The following is an 18478-nucleotide window of genomic DNA, read 5'->3' on the forward strand; positions in this document are numbered from 1 at the left end:
TCCTCCTCCCAGCGCAGATGAGGAGGCTCAGTAGTCCTCCCTCATTCCCTGGGAAAAAGGCTCCTAGGGCAGGTCTTAGGGAGGAAGGGCCAGGGATTCACACCTGTGACCCCTCCGAGATGGAAGGGACCCTGGCGCTGGTACAGGTCTCCTTCACTCGGCGTGCCACTTACTCAGAGGGTGCATGGGTGCTCTTCTTGCCCACCCCCTTCTGGGGCACTGACTCCACCTGGCGTCTTTATTAGCTGCCATAAATCAGTGCCTTTGGACTCTGCCACTTTCTCCCAGAAGCCAAGGCTTCCATTTCCAAGCCCCAATCCTTACTGATGACCGGAAACCAGGGCAGTCTTTTGGGGGTGGGTCTTTTCTCTGAAGTCCGCAAAAGCGACAAATCAGCACCTTGAGCAGCAGCCCTCAACCCTCACCTGTACAGAAATCCTCCTGTCTCCTCCAAACGCTGGTGCTCTGGAGGGCAGGGATGGAGTGGGTGGGGTGAGGGCAGCCTCTCCTCCAGACCGCAGATTCCCCAGAGTTCTGGAGGCCAAGTGCAGGTGTGTGTGCACGCTCACCAACAGTCGGCAAAGAGGAGAAAACACGCGGCAGGTGCTACTTTGCTTTTTAAAAGAACATCTTCTTTCTTGCATGAAAAGAAGTCTAGGCACGCCTGGGTGGCTCCGTGGGGCAAGCATCTACCTTTAATTCAGGTCATGATCCCGGGGTCCTAAGATGGAGCCCTGCATGGGTCTCCCTGCTCAATGGGAGTCTGTTTTGCCCTCTCCCTCTGCCCCTCCCCTTGCTCTTGCTCTTTCTGTCTCTCTCTGAAATAAACAAACAAACAAACAAACAAACAAATAAATAAATAAAATCATTTTAAAAAGGAGTCTATATTCATTCAATTATGCAGACAGGCAAAAAGGAAAGGAAAACCTCATTGACAAGTTCACTACAGAGGTAATCTACAAATAAATCGGTGATTTATTGTGGTGTATCTCTTTCAAGTGATTTATTTTTGATGATTTCTTTCAAGTACATATGCTGTGAGTGTGTACACTATGTATCTAATATCTATTTTTCTACCTATCCTTTTTATGGTGACATGTTATATGTTACTTCCCGACCGCATTTTAATTGTCTCACGATAACCCATTAGACAGAGAGCATAGTTTATATAACCAATAGTTCATTATCGGACTTCCAAATTATATCGGTTTGTTTGATACTACAAAGAATGTCGTGGTATTTTTATTGCTGAATCTTTTTTCTTATTTTCTGGATTTTATTTATCTACTTGAGAGAGAGAGTGAGCACAGGCAGAGGGGAGGGGCAGTGGGAGAGGGAGAAGCCTGCTCCTCGCTGAGCAGGGAGCCCAAGGTCACGATCCAGGACCCTGGGACCATGACCTGAGTTAAAGGCAAATGCTTAACCAACTGAGGCAGCCAGGCACCCCTTTACTGCTAAATCCTTGCCATTAGCTTGCATCCCTTCTTACTTCTTTGGGATGAACTCTTAAAATTGGAATTGTTGGATCAAGGACGTCAACAGGCAAATCGGTCTCTGAAAAAGTCACATTAATTTCTTGTATGACCCGCAGCCCAGAAGACTGCCTGTTTCTCGACATCCTCCCCAGCACCGGGCTCCAGATTTTAAGAAAATCTCTGTCAGTCTGACTGCCAAAAAGAAAAAAGTCATTGTGTTTGTTGATTTATGCTATTTTGATTACCAGTGGAACATCTTAAAATAGATGTATATATTTTGGCTACTTTGTGAGTTTTTAATTAATTTGTTGCATTGTTTATATGTTTAATGTATTAAGGTTGGTAATCTGCCTGTCATTTATGCTGTACTTTTCTCCAGTTTGCTTCTTGCCTTTTTTTTTAAAGAAAGATATTTTTTTCCCCAAAGACTTTACTTATTTATTTGATAGAGAGAGACAGAGCAAGAGAGGGAACACAGCAGAGGAATAGGAGAGAGAGGAGCAGGCTTCCTATTGAGCAGGAAGCCCAATGTGGGGCTCAATCTCAGGACCCTGGGATCATGACCTGAGCCAAAGGCAGACGCTTAACCCACTGAGCCACCCAGGCGCCCCTTGCTTCTTGCCTTTTTAATTTAGCCTCAAGGGGCACCTGGGTGGCTCAGTGGGTTAAGCCGCTGCCTTCGGCTCGGGTCATGATCTCAGGGTCCTGGGATCGAGTCCCATATCGGGCTCTCTGCTCAGCAGGGAGCCTGCTTCTCTCTCTCTCTGCCTGCCTCTCTACCTACTTGTGATCTCTCTCTGTCAAATAAATAAATAAAGTCTAAAAAAAAAAATTAAAAAAAAATTAATTTAGCCTCAAGATTGTTTGAGAGAACATATGTTTCGTTTGTTTGTTTGTTTTTAATTTTTAATTCCAGTGTAGTTCACGTACAGTGTTATATCAGGTTCAGATGTATAAAGCAATTTAACACTTTCATACATGACCCAGTGCTTAACACATCACTCGAACACGCGTGCTCCTTCATCCCCATCACCTGTTCCCCCACCCCCACCCCCACCAACCAGCAGTGTGTTCTCTAGAGTTAAGAGTCTGTTTCTTAAAAATAAAAAATTTAAAAAAAAAAGTCTGTCTCTTGGCTTGCCCCTTTTATTCCCTCCCCCTTTATTTGTTTCTTTTGCTTCTTAAATTTCACACGAGTCACAGGCTAGTGGTCTTTCTCTGACTCACTGATCTTGTATTTATATTCTCCAGTTCCATCCATGTTGTTGCAAATGGCAAGATTTCATTTTTTTATGGGTGATCAATATTCCATTGATATATAGAGATATATCCAATACAGAGATATACATATCTATCAGTGGACACTTAGGTTGCTTCCATAATTTGGCTTTTGTAAATAATGCTGTCATTAACATAGGGATCCCTTTAATGGAGTGTTTTTGTATTCTTTGGGTAAGTACACAGCAGTGTGATTATTGGGTCACAGGGTAGTTCAGTTTGGAATTTTTTGAGGAACCACAATACCATCTTCCACAAAGTGCCTGCACCATTTGGCATCCCCCCCAACAGTGCAGGAATGTTCCTACTGGGGGAACATAGGGTTTAAAAAATCATTCCCCAGGGGCGCCTGGGTGGCTCAGTGGGTTAAGCCTCTGCCTTCGGCTCAGGTCATATCTCAGGGTCCTGGGATTGAGCCCCACATCGGGCTCTCTGCTTGGCGGGGAGCCTGCTTCCTCCTCTCTCTCTGCCTGCCTCTCTGCCTACTTGTGATCTCTCTCTGTCAGATAAATAAATAAAATCTTTAAAAAAATCATTCCCCATTTCTTTCTTTTTTTCTTTTCTTTTTTTTTTTTTTTTAAAGATTTTGTTTATTTATTTGATAGAGAGAGACACAGTGAAAGAGGGAACACAAGCAGGGAAAGTGGGAGAGGGAGAAGCAGGCTTCCCACTGAGCAGGGAGCCCGATGTGGGGCTTGATCCCAGGACCCTGGAATCATGACCTGAGCCGAAGGCAGACGCCTAACAACTAAGCCACCCAGGCACCCCTCCCCATTTCTTTCTTATGGTAAATGTTGAATATATAGAAAAGTGTAAATAATAGCGCAACAGGATAATACTCAACACTCAAGGATTCCAGAGTTAATGGAAGTCAGTATTTTTGGAAGTAATCTGCAGATATCATGATGCTTGAACCCAAAATGTTTATCACATGTTATCCTAAGAATGAGGGCATTCTCTGTAACTGTGATGTGATTTTCACACCTGAGAATGCTCACAGTGATTTCTAACATCATCTTCTAGCCAGCCTATAGTTAAAATGTTGCCATTGGTTCCACAAGGACTCTAACCACTGGTTTTATTGACTCATGATCAAATTAAGATCCTGCATTTCTTTTGAGAAGGACGTCTTCTCAGTATTTTGTAAATCTAGAACAGTTCTCCTCTTTTTTCCTGATGTTGACTTAACCTAGTCAAGGACACATGTCTCATCGTGTGTTCACATTGGGAATTTGTCTGAGTCTTTCTTTGTGTTTTTTTTTTTTTTTAAGATTTTATTTATTTATTTGTCAGGCGGGTGGGGGGTGGGAAGCAGGCTCCCTGCTGAGCAGAGCCTGCTGAGCAGAGAGCCCAATGGGGAACTCGATCCCAGGAACCCGAGATCATGACCTGAGCTGAAGGCAGAGTCTTAACCCACTGAGCCACCCAGGTGCCCCTCTTTCCTTGTGTATTATTTAATTTGTTCCTCTTCCCCCAGTATTTCCCACAATCCGAAAGTACATCTTAAGTCTTTTTTTTTTTTTTTAAAGATTTTACTTATTTATTTGACAGACAGAGACCACAAGTAAGCAGAGAGGCAGGCAGAGAGAGAGGAGGAAGCAGGCTCCCTGCTGAGCAGAAAGCCCGATGTGGGGCTCCATCCCAGGACGCTGGGATCATGACCCAAGCCGAAGGCAGAGGCTTTAACCCACTGAGCCACCCAGGCACCCCACATCTTAAGTCTTAATTAGGTTCTGTAAAGGCACATTCTTCCCTTTGTAATTAGGAGTCATCTTGGGGTGACAGTTTGACACCAGAAGCACGAAAGTCTTAAATTCCTTACTTACCACTTTTTTCTTCTTCTTCTTCTTCTTCTTCTTTTTTTAAAGATTTTATTTGTTTATTTGACAGAGATCTCAAGTAGGCAGAGAGGCAGGCAAGGGGGGTGGGGAAGCAGGCCCCCCGTTGAGCAGAGCTTGATCCCAGGACCCTGAGATCATGACCTGAGCCAAAGGCAGAGGCCTAACCCACTGAGCCACCCAGGCACCCCAACTTCTTTTATAATATTCATTCTGTAATTGCTTTTTCAACACCTGATTTCCTCACCACATCTGTTAGCCCACTGCCAAACCCTAGTGCCCACCTGGTAGGTGTTGTCAAGAATGTTTGAAGGAAAGAAATGGAATCTATGATTTCTATCTTTGATATTATATTTAGGAAGCTGTGTTATATATTTTCCACTGATTTTTATTTTTAAAAATTAATGAACATGCCTGGTTTAAATAATTCAAATTAGATGTATAATAAAATGTGTCCCTTCCGTGGTAGATGAATCCCACCCAGTCCCCCGCCCAGTTCCCAGAATTGGGAACTGTTCTCATTTCTTGTGTCCCCGATGGGAGGATAAGCAAGTATATATTTGTGTCTGTTTCTGTGCTCCTCCTTTATGGAAATTCACCACCGCCATTGTTAGGACTCTTGCTTTGTTTCATTTACCAGTCATCTGTCCCGGCGATCATTCTGTAGCTACTCAAATAGTTCCAACTCACTGTTTTTCAAGACTAGGTGGTACTCTCTGCTATAGATACAGCAATATTTATTTAAGCAGTCCCTTACTGACGGGCACTCAGGTTAATGTCAAGTGTTTTGCTATCACAAACAAGGATGCAATTAACATCCTTATGCATACAAGTCTATACTATATACATTTTATACACAGCACAAATTCCAGAAGTGGAATTGCTGGCAAAAAGGTATCTGCAGGGCACTTGGGTGGCTCAGTTGGCTGAGTGATGGTCTTCGGCTTAGGTCATGAATGATCCCGGAGTTTCCCAGATCGAGTCCCGCATCGAGATCTCTCTCTCTCTCAAATAAATAAGTAAATCTTAAAAAAAAAAAAAAAAGTATCTGCATTTAATAAATAATTTTTTAGGGGCACCTGCGTGGCTCAGTCATTAAGTGTCTCCCTTTGGCTCAGGTCATGATCCCAGGGTCCTGGGATCAAACCCCGCATTGGGCTCTCTGCTCGGCGAGAAGCCTGCTTCTTCCTCTCCAACTCCCTCTGCTGTGTTCCCTCTCTTGCTGTGTCTCTCTCTGTCAAATAAATAAATAAAATCTTTATTTTAAAAAAAGTAATTTTGATCACTAATATCAAATTGCTTTCTAAAGAGGTTGTACCAGCTCTTAGCCCTGCCAGCTGCGTTTTATCGGGGTCCTGCTCCCCTGCACCCTTGACTCCTGTGTGTGTAACAAGCAAATAGTGAATATCTGCCCATACCAGGCTCCCGTTAGATACATTCTCACCGCTGACATCTCCAAAACCTTCCTCCCTCCCAGCCATCCCCGTCCCCAGCCCCCAAACCAAGCAGCCACAGCTTCCGGCCGAGTTGAGTTTATCTCGTCTCTCACAACCATCCCTTGCCGAGTTTAGAGTTTATCTCGTCTCTCACAACCATCCCTTCTATCCTCTTCTTCACTTTGCCCCTGGCTCAGCCCAGGCTTCCGCCCTCCATGTTTGAGACCATGACTGTGGTCTCCCCATACGGTCTCATGTCACTGGACCCCCTGGTTGAGCTTCCAAAGCTCAGCTGCTGCCTTTGAGCACCACCCCACCTAGTCAGTGTTCCTCAGTGGCACCCACTGCCCATAAGAAGGCCACACTCCCTTGGATGCCTAAGGATCTGCAGGATCCGGCCTCTCCTCCTGTCTTCAACACCATTTCCCATCCTTTCTCCCTTGTGTGGCGTTCCAAAATTCTCATTTTCCACACTTCCGGGCAGTTCCCTGACATCCCACTTCCTTCCTGATGCCACTCCTTGCTTGGGCCACCTTTTATCTGAATTGCTCCTCCTTCCCAAACTCCTCTGAGCCACAAGGCAGCAGGAAGCATGTCCAAAGCTTCCAGGCCATCCCAGCTGGGCTGAGGTGCTCTCCTGTGCTGCCTACCTTCTGTATTCTTGCTCTCTCTCTCTCTCAATCTCTCTCTCTCGGCTTTGACTGCATTTCAAGTTTTATTCATTTATGTATTTATATAAAAATACTTCATTTATTGGTGCGCCTGGGTGGCTCAGTGGGTTAAAGTCTCTGCCTTCGGCTCAGGTCATGGTCCCAGGGTCCTGGGATCGAGCCCCGCATCGGGTTCTTTGCTCAGCGGGGAGCCTGCTTCCTCCTCTCTCTCTGCCTACTTGTGATCTCTCTGTCAAATAAATAAATAATCTTTTAAAGAATTTTATTTATTCATTTGAGAGAGCACATAAGTGCAGGAGAAGAGGGAAAGGCAGAAGTAGACGCCCCACTGAGCAGGGAGCCAGACAGAGGGCTCAGGGCCCCATCCCAGGACCTGGAGATCATGACCCTGAGCAGAAGGCAGCCGCTTAATCATCTGAGGCACCCAGGCCCTCCGCATTTCAGGTTTTAGTCTGCTCAGGTGTCTTTCTCAGAACTGGGGTGTGGGTTCCTCGAAAGCAGAGGGATGGCCCAGTTGTGGGGTGTCCCTAGGTCCTGGCATCGTGCCCAGCTCATAGTGAATGCAGATACCTGTGGTTAAGTTGAACTCCACGTGGGTGAAGGCTGTGTGGGTGGTGGTGGGGAGAGACTGGCTGTGATCTTTCAGAGCTGGGAACCCTGGGCGACTCCCTGGCATGTCAGGGCCCCTTGGATGCAAATCTTGGGGGTAACCAGTGTTTACTGGGAGAGCAGGAAATGCAGCAGTACTGGGGGGAGGAGGAAGGCAGAGGCAGAGAGGGCTGGATATTTGTCCTGCCCCAGCGGACTCCAGCTCAGAGTGGGGCGTTTGGGAGCTGTGGGCTTCTCTTTCCACATCGGTGCTTTCCAGAGCTGTCACACGCTGAGGTCGTCCCCCAACCCCCGACTTGGGGGACGGACCAGCATCTGGGGCGCGAGGAGGCCGACTTGAGGCTGGATTCGCAAGGTATGGGGATGAGGGGGTATGTGGGGGCAGGGTAGGCGGAGCTGGGGGAACAGAGACCGACTTCAGGAAGGGCAGGTCTCCCTTCCTTCCAGTGTGTTTATGTGTATTGGGGGAAAGACTGCCCCACCCCCGGGAGATAGGTAAACGATGATGGCCCCCATCTTTCCAGCCCCCTCCCCCCGGGTTGGGGGAAGGGCAGGCTGGAGTCGCCGAGGACAGAGAGGCCTCTAGCGGCCACCGTGAGAAGCAGGCGAGGGCGGGGAGGGGCGGGAGGGCACTTCCTGCCAGGGCCGGGGGCTGCCGGGTTTTGCAAAGGAAGTGCTGCCCGGGCCGGAGGGGCGGAGGCAGGAAGTGGGCCGGAGGCTCGTGCAAGGGCGCGGCCAGTAGGTGCTAAGGGGCCGTGGAGGGGCGGATGGGGGAAAGAGGTGCGGAGTTCAAGAAGACCGAGCGCCGGGGCCACCGTCTCCCCAAAGACCTTGACGCCTCCGCCTGCCGGCCCTTCCCGACACCTCAAAGTTCTTCCGTTTGGCGCTGAACTTGGCTTCCCAGGAACTCGCCCCGCCCCCACGCCCCGCCGCAGCCCCTCCCCTCTACCCGGGGACAGAGGCCACACCCCTCCCGCCTGCAAATACCTTCCCGGTGCCTCCCCTAGGGACGCAGCCCAGCTTTCCTTTACAGCTAATACTAGCGAGCCCTCCGCGTTTAATGCCTCCTGGCATTTAATCAACTCCGCCAAGAGGGCATTTCTCCATTTTGCAGGTCAGGTAACAGGCGACGAGACGTAGAATAATTAAACAGTACAACGGTGCACTCGGGTCCACTCACCACTGTACGCCCACCTCACACTTGCACACTTGAAGCCCCGGGGGCCCAGGGCAGCCCCTCCCTTTACATCCCTGGAGGGTGTGGCCTGAGGGCAACCCCCATCCCCCACCCGGCTCAACATCCCCCCCAGTGACCACAGAGGCTGGATGGGGGTCTTGCGTTTTTAGTTCTTGTCATACTGTGGGGCTCTCAGTCACAGAGAAGGCACTTAAATGGGAAGGTCACCTGATTCTGGCCAACCTTGTCCACCCTCCCACCCCCAGCTCTCTGTGGCGGAGGGGCGATGATATCTCCATTGGACAACCCCCTTGGCACTGGTATGTGGGTCCCCTAAACCGTTAAGCCCTGGGGAGAGCCCAAGGCCTTGATCTCCAGACTCAGCATTTTGGGGAAGGGGTTCCAGACAAAGAAGTCAGAGCTGGAAGGCAGGATGTCTTGGGAGCTGCCCCCAGCCAGCAGGGGGTGAGGGGGGGCACAACAGGGGTGGGTTGGCACAGGGGGGACGGGGACAGCTTGGCCAGGCTTCCTGGAGACCCCCAAGCCCCCCAAGAAGGGTCCCACCTCCTACAGCTCCCCTAAAGGCACCAGTGAAGTATGGAGTGGGTGGGGGAGGGCACCAATGAGATGCAGAGACCCCCACGCACTCAGCTGGTGGTACTAGCACAGCATTGGGCACAGAGAATGTGCTGATGTGTTTTCAATGAATGAGTAATTGGAGCAAAGAGGGTGTGAGGGGCAGAAAACAGGGCTTGGGGCACCTTGGCCCAGCCTGTTTCATTCAGAAAATAGCAGTTTAAAAAATGTAAAAATCCTTTCCCTCCCTCCCCACAATTTATGGGTCCAGGAAAGGGGTGAAGGACTGGGGGGGGTCTCTGCACCCTGGCCCTTCCCTCTCCCCTTCCCCTAAAAATCTATATACACATATACATATTTATATGGCACCACAAACGGGTCCTGCCTCTGCCCCCAACACCAGGGCTGGGGTGGTGGCCCCAGGGCCTTGGGTGGTTAAGGCAGATGTGAGAGGTCAGGGCTCGGTGTGGGAAGCAGCTTCCAGCTGCTGCTGAGCCTAGAGAAGCTGGACTCTGGGGTCCCGCAGGACACACCCCATTCCCTTCACCAAGTGATAACAGATCTCCCCTCTCTGTCCTCCTAGGAGGCAGAGATTGGTGGGGGCTGTACCAGTCCCAAGGGAGGAGGTGGGGAGGCTGATTCCTCGCCCCTGCCAGCCCAGACTGCAGCCATCTGGAGACTGTCCCAGGCCAGAGCCGAACACCGATCACAGCCCTGGGAAAACAGGGCAGGGCAAAAAGGGTTCTATGCAAGGAAGGCACTTGGTGTCCACCGTTCCCAGGCTGGGGGCCCAAGGCATGGGGCAGCAGGAAGCCTGCCCCTCCCCCAAGTAGAACCAGAAAGGGCCAAGGAGCCCGATTTGGCAGCAAAGAAACATGGCAGCAAAGAGAGGGAGAGGGAGGGGGAGCGCCCCACAGGGCCCCACAGGTCCTCCAAGGAGGAGGAGGAGGTTCTAAGGCACTGACACAGGGACCCAGAGGCTCATTGCTCTTGGTGCAGCCTGGCCGGGCAGGCGGGGAGGGCCCACTTCCCCAAGCCACTGAGGGCTGAAGTGGGCCACCGCTGCTGGGTTTTCATAAGGACAAGTCCACGTGGGAGGGGTGTGGGCCTTGGTCAGGGGCCGGTCGTGGCCCCAGGGCACCTCACTAGCTGCCTGGCCGTGGCTGCCTGAGCACTGAGTACACGTCATCCACGCGGCTGAGCTGCTCGAAGAAGGGCAGAAGGTCGTGGAGCTCCGTGTCGCTCATGTTGTCAAACCAGGAGGCCACCGGTACCTGGGCAGAGGGATGCACGGTGGTGAGCAGGGCAGGTGGCTCTGGGCGCAGGATGTCCAGACCAGCCCTGAGCGCCCACTGTTTGGTGGGGCACCCCCCGGGGAGCCCCTGACTCAAGACTTTCAAACATTTCTGACAGCAACCCACCGTAAATTCTGTTTACCTATACGATAAACTGCCGGTTTTATAAAGTGGTATTTAACCTTCCCAGGTGCAAAGCCCTCCGATATTTTCTATTCTCTCTCTTTTTTTTTTTTTAAACTCCAACTAGGACTTACTACATTGTTTCTGGGACCCAAGACTAGGTCACGACTGGTGATTTTCAGAAACTGAAACTGCTCCAGGACGCAGCAGGCACCACCACCCACCCCGCCCCTGGTGGGTACCCCCTCCAAGCAAGTGGATGGAATGATCAGTAAGGTCCAAAAAGCTGCAGTGGCAGTGGGTGTGTTTTGGGGGGGAGGCACAGGTCCCCGAGGGATGGAAGCACAGAGGACCAGGAGGGCATCAAGCCCCAGACATCACCCAGCACAGCAGTGGGGAGGCCGGGGAGGCCAAGGAGGCACCCGCGGCTGGACCCTCTTCTTGGCTCTCGGTCCCCCAACCTGGTCCTGCCCAGTACTCACGGCGTTGTCTGGATGGAAGACGTAGGAGGCGGGCGAGTTGTCCAGGATGAGCACCCGTCGCAGGTCTCGGCCCAGCCGGCTCAGGTCCTTCACATAATTCCCCCGATGGAAGACGCAGGACTCACGAAACAGCCGCGCCCGGAAGGCCCCCCACTTGTCCAGCAGATCGGCTACTGGGTCTGCATACTATAGAGTGGAACACAGGTCACCCAGGCCCAAAGGGGACCCAGAGGTCCACCCGACTACAGGCTGGAGGTGGAGGGGAAGCGGGTGGCCCCAGGAGCCCTGGGGGGGGGGCTCACCTTGGCAAGGCTGGCGGTGAACAGCACGCACTCAAAGAGCTCGCCCATTCGCTGCAGGAACTCATCCACATGGGGCCTCTTCAGCACGTAGACCTAGGGGGTGGGCCGGTGAGGGGACTGCTGGCCAGCAGGCAGGGCCTGGGGTGGGGGGTGGGGTGGGGGGGTGGTGCCCAGCTGAGGACAGGGAGGGAGCAGAGCGAGGAACACAAGAGGGAGGCTGGTCCCAGGGCCCACGGGCTTCACTTGGCCAGCACCTGTCCTTCCAGAAGAGGATCAAAATGAACCTCCAACTTCTAGCTTCTGGTCGTGGGGAATCACTCTAGCTTCCTCGTGGGGAATCACTAATTCCCAGTCTTTGCCCCACCATGGCCTTAGGCAAACGAAGGGGCCTGAAGGCGGCCCCCTTACCCCGAGGCAGCAGGGCACCGGCCCCCGAGCCAAGTAATGGAGAACAGGCTGGACAGCACACAGCCTATCCTGAATTACTTGAACTGGGTCCCGGGCAAGGGGGGCAAGGGGGCACCGAGGAGGAGCCCCACTCCCTACAGGCCTTGGAGTCGGGCCAAGTCCCTGAGGGTCTGTATCATCCTGGGCGCAAGTCTCACACCCTCTGGGCCCTTATGTTCCACCTCTAGCCAAGTCCCACCTTGGGTCCTCAGAACTGATGAGAGGAGCCTAGGGTCTGGAAGGCAGGTGCCAACCCTGCCGCCTCCCCCCACACCCAGCCCCTCACCTGGTGGACTACCCCATCAATCTCCACAGGGATGATGAAGTCGGCGTTGTTCACTGGCTGTGGGGGGAAAAGGAGCTGCTGGGGCGGGGCCTGCAGAGAGGACCCCAGCCCCCAGTCCAGGGCAGGCCCCCCTCAGAGACCCAGGGAGCTGAGGGCTGCTGGGCAGGGCCCACCTTGAAGGAGCTGTGCACCAGGGTCTCGTCCAAGTCGATGACCACACAGATCTTGTCCACATCCTGGGCCTTGGCTTCTGGGAGCAGGTACTGCGCTGGGGTCTGCTGCAGGGATGGGTGAAGTAGTTGGGGGTGCCTCTCCATCATTTCTCCTACGTGGGTCTTCCCTCCCCCAGCCCTCTATGCCAGGAGACACAGGAATGGTGGGGAGAGGCCACCTCCTTCCCAGCTTTGCCCCTGCCCCCAACGGGGGCCTGGGGCAGGCCACCTGGCTGGAGGCCTCACTTCCCCACCTAGGAAGCCAAGGGAGAGAAAAGCTTCCAATCTTAAAGGGGAAATCCAGAGTTCCCTTGGCCGAAGGATCCTTGCCTGGGTGTCAATCTTAAGGGCATTCAGGGCCAGGCTGGGAAAGCCTGGGAGGGAGGGCACAGGGCTTGGGAGAGGGGCCCTCCCTACCTTATATGGCCTGCAGACAGGTCGTGAAAAGCCCCTTCCCTGAAACCCGCCCCAGCCTGAGCCCAGATGCCCAGGCCACCACGCACCTTGGGGACAGCTCCGTTCTCCTCCACCAGCAGGGGCGCCCCACTGTGCGCCGGCAGGGCCTCCCCATCGTCGCGGCAGACGCAGCAGAAAAGCGAGTGGAGAATGCCCCGGCTCCGGGGCTTCTGAGAAGCCGCTAACTTCTGCTCACCTGAAGCAGAGAGGCTCGAGGTGGGGGGGGTGTGCACCCTAGCCCGCACAGTCGTGCGTCCATGCCCAGATGCGAACTCCTGACAGCCTGGACTCCAGGCCACCCCTCTGGTACCCACAGATCCTCCCAGTGTGGTTACAAAGCCCCCCTCATCCGGCCACGGGCTGGCTGCTCTCCGTAGGCTTTCTCTTTTCTTACCAAACTTCATCCCTCCTGTGGGATCAGCCCCACCGGGGATGCCTCCAGACACCTACCTTACCTGAGCAGCCCCTGCTCGCTGGGGCCCCTAACCGGGGAGGGTTGGGGCCTGGGGCCCTGCTGTCCACTCCCGCCCTGCTCCCATCCTTACCGCCCACGTGGGTCCAAAGTCCTCACTGAAGCTGGGCGCAGAGGCAGGGAGCGGGGGCCTGGAGCCAGTGTCCCGCAGCCAGCTGCCGGCCCCGCCTCCTCCGCCCTCGCCCCGCCCAGACCTCCGACCTAGAGCCCGGCATCCGCCGCCTGATTGACGGGCCCACCCTCCACCGCCCCTCTACCGGGCCCCCAGCCTTCGGGCGGAGCTAGGCCCTGGCCAGAGCTAGGCGAACCTGGAGGGGCTTCCTAGCCTTCGAGGTCAACACCGGCACAGGGAGGGGCAGACGCCCAGCCCAGACCCTCCAGACCCCGAGGGCCCGGCCAAGGCGGGCGGGCTGCACCGCTTTCCCGGTCGGTGCGTGAGTGCACAGGCCCGGCGCCCAAGGGCCTGCAGCCAGGGCGCCTGGTGCTCAGCCCGATGCAAAAAACTCGCGGGTGCGCTAAGGACCCGTAGAAGTGGTTGCCCTACTCTTGCGCCTCTCAGGGACTCAGTGCTTCCACGCGTGACGCGGAAGTTTGTTGGGATCGTAGCAGTGTATTGGCGGGAGATCCTTCCAACCCTCCCCAGCCCGCTGTCACCTCGGCGCCCCCTCCGGCGACCCAACTAGACCGCGGCCCCGGGGCGGAGCCTCACCGGGTGGCCTGAAGGCGCCCTCTTCAACCCCCTCACCCTCATTGGCGCCAATGGGGGGGAGGGGGCGACTATCGGGCAATGCGCAATGCCAGTCCTGGAGACCCGGAAGGAACCCACTCTCTAGCCCTGCCTCAGTTTCCCCACCTCGAGCACTCGGGAGCGCCCTAGTGGCTCCAGGCCCCGCCCCGCGTCTCCGAGCCTCAGCGAGTTCAAACTCTCTCCCCGCTCCTTCTCCGGATGGGAGTTCTGAGCTCCGCAGTGGCGGGCGCCCGGGGCGGCGGCGCCGACTGTCCCAGGAAGGGTCTCAGCCCCTTCCTCCTCCCATCCCGCGGTGCCCTGGCCGCAGCCCCCTCCGCGCGGCCCCAGTACCTTTGCCCCGTAGCGGGCCCCGCGCCTCCTCCTTGGTGATCTGAGTAATGACGGCCGAGCTGTCCATGGGGCCGGGCGCGCTCCGCTCCGGCCGGACTCTGGCCCGGGCGCCCGGCCTCCCCCCCGGCTCGGGCCGGAATCGGGGCGCGGGGGGGAGGGGAGGGGTGGGAGGGAGGGATCCCCGCGAGCTTCGGAGGGGAGGGGAGCCAGGTTCTAAGGGGGAGGGGGAGGGAGGGGGCGCGGAGGAAACTTTGTTACAACATGGAGTTTCCTCCCCGCGAGGCGGATGCAAACATGGAACCCGGGCGCTGTTTCAAGGCTCCCCCTTAAAAGGGCAACGGCTTCGGCGTGACCTGGACTCGGCCGCGGCTTTCATCACCGCTGGGGCCGGCGCGGCTCGGCTCTGCTGACTGGGAGGCGGGCCCGGCCGGGTTCCTGCCGCGCTCCAGGGGGCGTCGCCTCTCTTCCTGCCGCCAGCCCGTGGGGCCGAGCCTCTGCGGCTGCGTGGCAGGACCTGCTCCCGGCCCGCCGTTCCAGACAGCCGAGAGCCCGGGGCCAGCGCCCGCCCCACCCGCCCCGAGCGCCCACGCCGGGGAGTGCCCGAGGGCGGCGCGGCTCCACCCCTGCTCTGTGCGAGGGCCACAGACTAGCCGCTTCGTGGTTTCCTCATCTGGGAAATGGGAATAACGCTCTCCGGTCTGCAAACTGGGTCTTCAGTGCTTGCAGAGGTGGCCTCGCAGGAAAAGTCCTGAGCGAGCGAAGGCTCCCTGCCGGCTCCAAAAGGCTGTGCAGATCCGCAAGATTGTGCTTTTGACCAGACTGTGACCGTCCACACCCACCACAGTTTCGGGGCCAGGTGGCACGGCACTGTAGGGCGTGAAAATTACAACTCCCTGCGCCAGAATGCCCCCGGCGGACCTCGCCCGGTTGCTCCATCGGGTACCCCGCGCGTCCGCGCCCACTTGTAGGGCCTTCGTGTGCGCTGTTCCCTCCGCCTAGAAGGCGCTTCCAGCCCCTTCTCGGAGCGGATCCCACTGACCACCTTCTCCAAGAGGCCTTCCTAGACCCTTCGTCTACTCCCCACGCCGGCCACGCTGTACTTGTTGGGGAGGGCGTTTACGCGGTGCCAACACGCAGTGGGCGCTTAATCCCTGCGGGCTCAATTTCTGACGGTGGAGGGGCCCACAGACATCAGCTGTTTGTACGATGTGAAACACCCGTTCCACTTGGGGTGTAAGGAGACACCAGCTGGCGCGGGGACCGCGCTCGCCCCGCTGATTCTTCTGGAGGGAAGCTCCCCTGTTATGCGCCGCGAGGTCTGCGGGTGTTTTTGTTTCTCTTGTTTATGAAGTGCTTTCCATTCTCCTGACTATTTTGTGTTCACCATTTAAAAAATAATAATAACGTCAAGCCCTGACAAACACGCCCCAGCACTTCCTTCCCTCACGGGGCCTCGGTGGCGGGGCGGAGCGGGCGCGCCCTGTCCCGTCCAGCTGCCTGGTGCTAGCGCCGCGCACGTCCTCCAGGCCCGGGCGGGGTGGGCTGGCGGGGGAGCCGGGGAGGGGAGAGGCCCGGCGCTGGGGCTGCAGGGTAGGAGAGCGGCGCCGGCCCGAAGGCGGGCCAGCTTTGTGCCCTGCGACCGGGGAGAGAGGAGATGGCCCACACGGTAGGTGTGGCGCCCACACCGCCGGCGGGTTTGCATATAATCCTAACAATCGCCCACGTGTAGCGAGCGCTCTGTTCGCGTCCTGCGCGGGCTATGCTCCCTAATCTCGTTCACTCGTCCTACATCTCCCATTTTACAGATAAGGAAACTGAGCTCGGAGAAGTGAAGTGACTTGAGCCAGCCTTCTGGTGAGGGGAGAAGTGGGGTTCTGGCCACCAAGCTGAGAACCCTCCCCCTTCAGTTGAGCCCTGGCGGGGTGTGTGTGTGTGTGTGTCAGCTTTATCTCCGGAGGCCCAGCTTGCACTGACCCCAAAAGGAAATGTGTGGTGGACTAAGTGAGGCCCTGGCCTCACGCCATGGCCGCCATGGCCGGAGCAGAGCGGCTCACCTTCCTCTCTTTCGTTTCTCCCTCTCTGTAGGCTGGAACCTGGGGAGGCCAAGTAGCTGCCCGAATGGATATGGCACTGGGCAGGGTCGCTGCCCGCTGCCCACTGCCCACCCACCGCCCGTCCTCCTCGACTCCCAACTCTAACACTAGCCCTCTCCAAGCCCTCTTCCCCTGGGAGACCTTCCCAGGTTCCAAAGCCTTCCAGGTGTAACTTCCCACAGGGAGTCAGGAGGCCCCCTGCAGTGTGTGCGTGTGGGGGGTGTGTGTGGGGGGGGGGGGTTGTCTATGGACACTGAGGAACTGGCAGAAGTAAGTCGCAGTAGCAGTAGGATCTTGGGCCTGGGGCTTCCTCCCTGGCAGCAGGGACAGTGTCCACACTCAGCTGCTATTCCGGAACTGCACTGCTCCAGCGGCTGGAGGGCGCCTTAGCCACATTATTTTCCTCCTTGTACTTCGGAGGGAATCAGATGATGCGGGCAGTGGGTCCAGAAACACCAGGACTCTGAGGGGTTCTGACTTGCAAACGTGGACAAGTGTCTCTTGCATTCAACACCTCAGCTTCCTCATCTGCCAAATGGGGTTGCTAAGAGCCCAACCCAGCCAAGTGAAAGTGTGCGTGTGTGTGTGGGGGGGGGTGGTCAGGGCAGAAAGGGAGGGTGTCCTTCCATCGCCCTATGTGAGGGGGAGAATCCTGGTGCCCCTTTCCACCTGAGAGGCCGATGAAGCATCCAGTCCCTCCCTCTAGGAAGAACCAGAGCTACTGGCCGGTGGAGAGCAGCACCTTGTAAATGTTTCCCTGCCCAGAAATGACAGACCTTGGCTTGACCTCATTGGTAACCCCTTGCCCAGGCCCAGGGTAGCCCCGTAGCTGATCCTTTGGTCCCTTCTCCTCCATGCCTTCCTTGCGCCCACATTCTCAGTGGCAGCCTTAACTATTCTGATGGACAGCGGGTTTATGCCTCTGGGGTTCCCAGCCCACCCCCCACCTGCCCTACAAGATCCAAGAACTCCCCACAAGGCTGCATGTCTGTTTGGCACACCTGCCCCCCACTCTTGGGAGGTTCATTCTCCCTTGGCTGCCCGCCCTTACCCATTCAGCTTTCAAAATCCTGTTCAGGAGTTACCTGCTCTGGCCCTGGCCTCACTTTTCCAGGTATGCCTAACACACACTTTGGCTGTTACCTCGCCCCACTGTTGGCTGTTGGATTTGCTGTCACTGGACTTAGCTAGCTCCCCCTGCTGAAGTGTGAGCAACCTGAGCGCTGACGTCTTTAATTCGGGGATTTTACCTTCCTCCCCCACGTCTGTCACAGGGATGGCACCTAATTAATAGTAAATTGATGGAGAGAGGTGTGCAGGGGTATGGCTGGGGACACCTCCAGGAAGCTGGAGAGGAGTAATGGAAGATGCCTCTTTCTCCTATTATCCGGTCCCCATCCATCTCCCCTTTTCACCTAGCGTGGGTCCCACCTTCTCCAGGGCCAAGCCCAGAAGAGGATACAGCGACCTTCTAGCTTAGGTCCTGCACCCTCTCCCACCGTTTCTCTGGTTGGACCAGACCTGTCCCATCCCGTGCCTCCTGGAGGGCCCCACTCGCATCGTTGCCCTTTTAAGAAAGAGGAAATTCTTCTCATAAACAAGCGCCCCAACCAGAACGCGGAGCTTGCCCCACCAGATCTTGGGCAAAAGGGGGTGCTTTCAGGCACAAAGCTGGCTCCAGGCTCAACCCAGGGAAAGGCCTGGCGGCCCCCTCTCGCCACCGCTCTCCGCAGCTCAAGGGCTAGGGTCCGAGACACCCGGAGAGCCAGGAGGAGGGACTTGGGGGAGCCTAGAAACAGCCCAGGGAGCGTCTATAAAGTGCAACCCTTGCACCGGGCGAAGGGGTGCCGGGCGGCTCCCAGCGGCGGGAGGGATTCCCCGCCCACAAGGTTCCCCCCTCACCTCCCTAGGTTCGCCGGGGCGGATTCCGAGGCCCCAGGGCGCCATGCTCCAGCGCCCGCCTCCTCCTCTTTGGCGGGGAGTGGGGAGGCGGCGGCGGGGAGTGAGGGCACTTGGGACCGTCCCTGCCCCTAGGGGGAGCTGGAAGTCAGTGCGGAGGGAGCTTTAAACGCGCGGCGTGGGAGTCCGGGCGGCCGGGTCCCCTGGGGAGATGGCAAATGAACTGGGCCTCCGAGGCAAGGACTCGGGTTCCACGACCTGGTGCCTGAAGAT

General features: G+C 55.9%; 1 protein-coding gene across 2 annotated transcripts; it reads right to left on the reverse strand.

The window, feature by feature from the left end:
• Positions 1-8634: 8634 nt before the first annotated feature.
• CTDSP1 (CTD small phosphatase 1) lies at positions 8635-14810 on the reverse strand. 2 transcript variants are annotated; one of them, XM_082691557.1, is made up of 7 exons: positions 14214-14810; positions 12711-12859; positions 12169-12273; positions 11996-12052; positions 11263-11355; positions 10961-11146; positions 8635-10334 (listed from the first exon to the last, which is right to left on the reverse strand). In XM_082691557.1, exons 1-7 carry the CDS (start codon positions 14278-14280, stop codon positions 10206-10208), a joined length of 786 nt encoding a protein of 261 aa, XP_082547683.1. In that variant the 5' UTR covers positions 14281-14810; the 3' UTR covers positions 8635-10205. The 2 variants fall into 2 exon arrangements, with proteins under 2 accessions (XP_082547683.1, XP_082547684.1); XM_082691558.1 differs by having other exon boundaries at positions 12169-12270; positions 14214-14751.
• Positions 14811-18478: the final 3668 nt, after the last annotated feature.

This window comes from Mustela nivalis (assembly GCF_964662115.1).
Source record: "Mustela nivalis genome assembly, chromosome: 11".
In the NCBI taxonomy this organism is placed as follows: Eukaryota; Metazoa; Chordata; class Mammalia; order Carnivora; family Mustelidae; genus Mustela; species Mustela nivalis.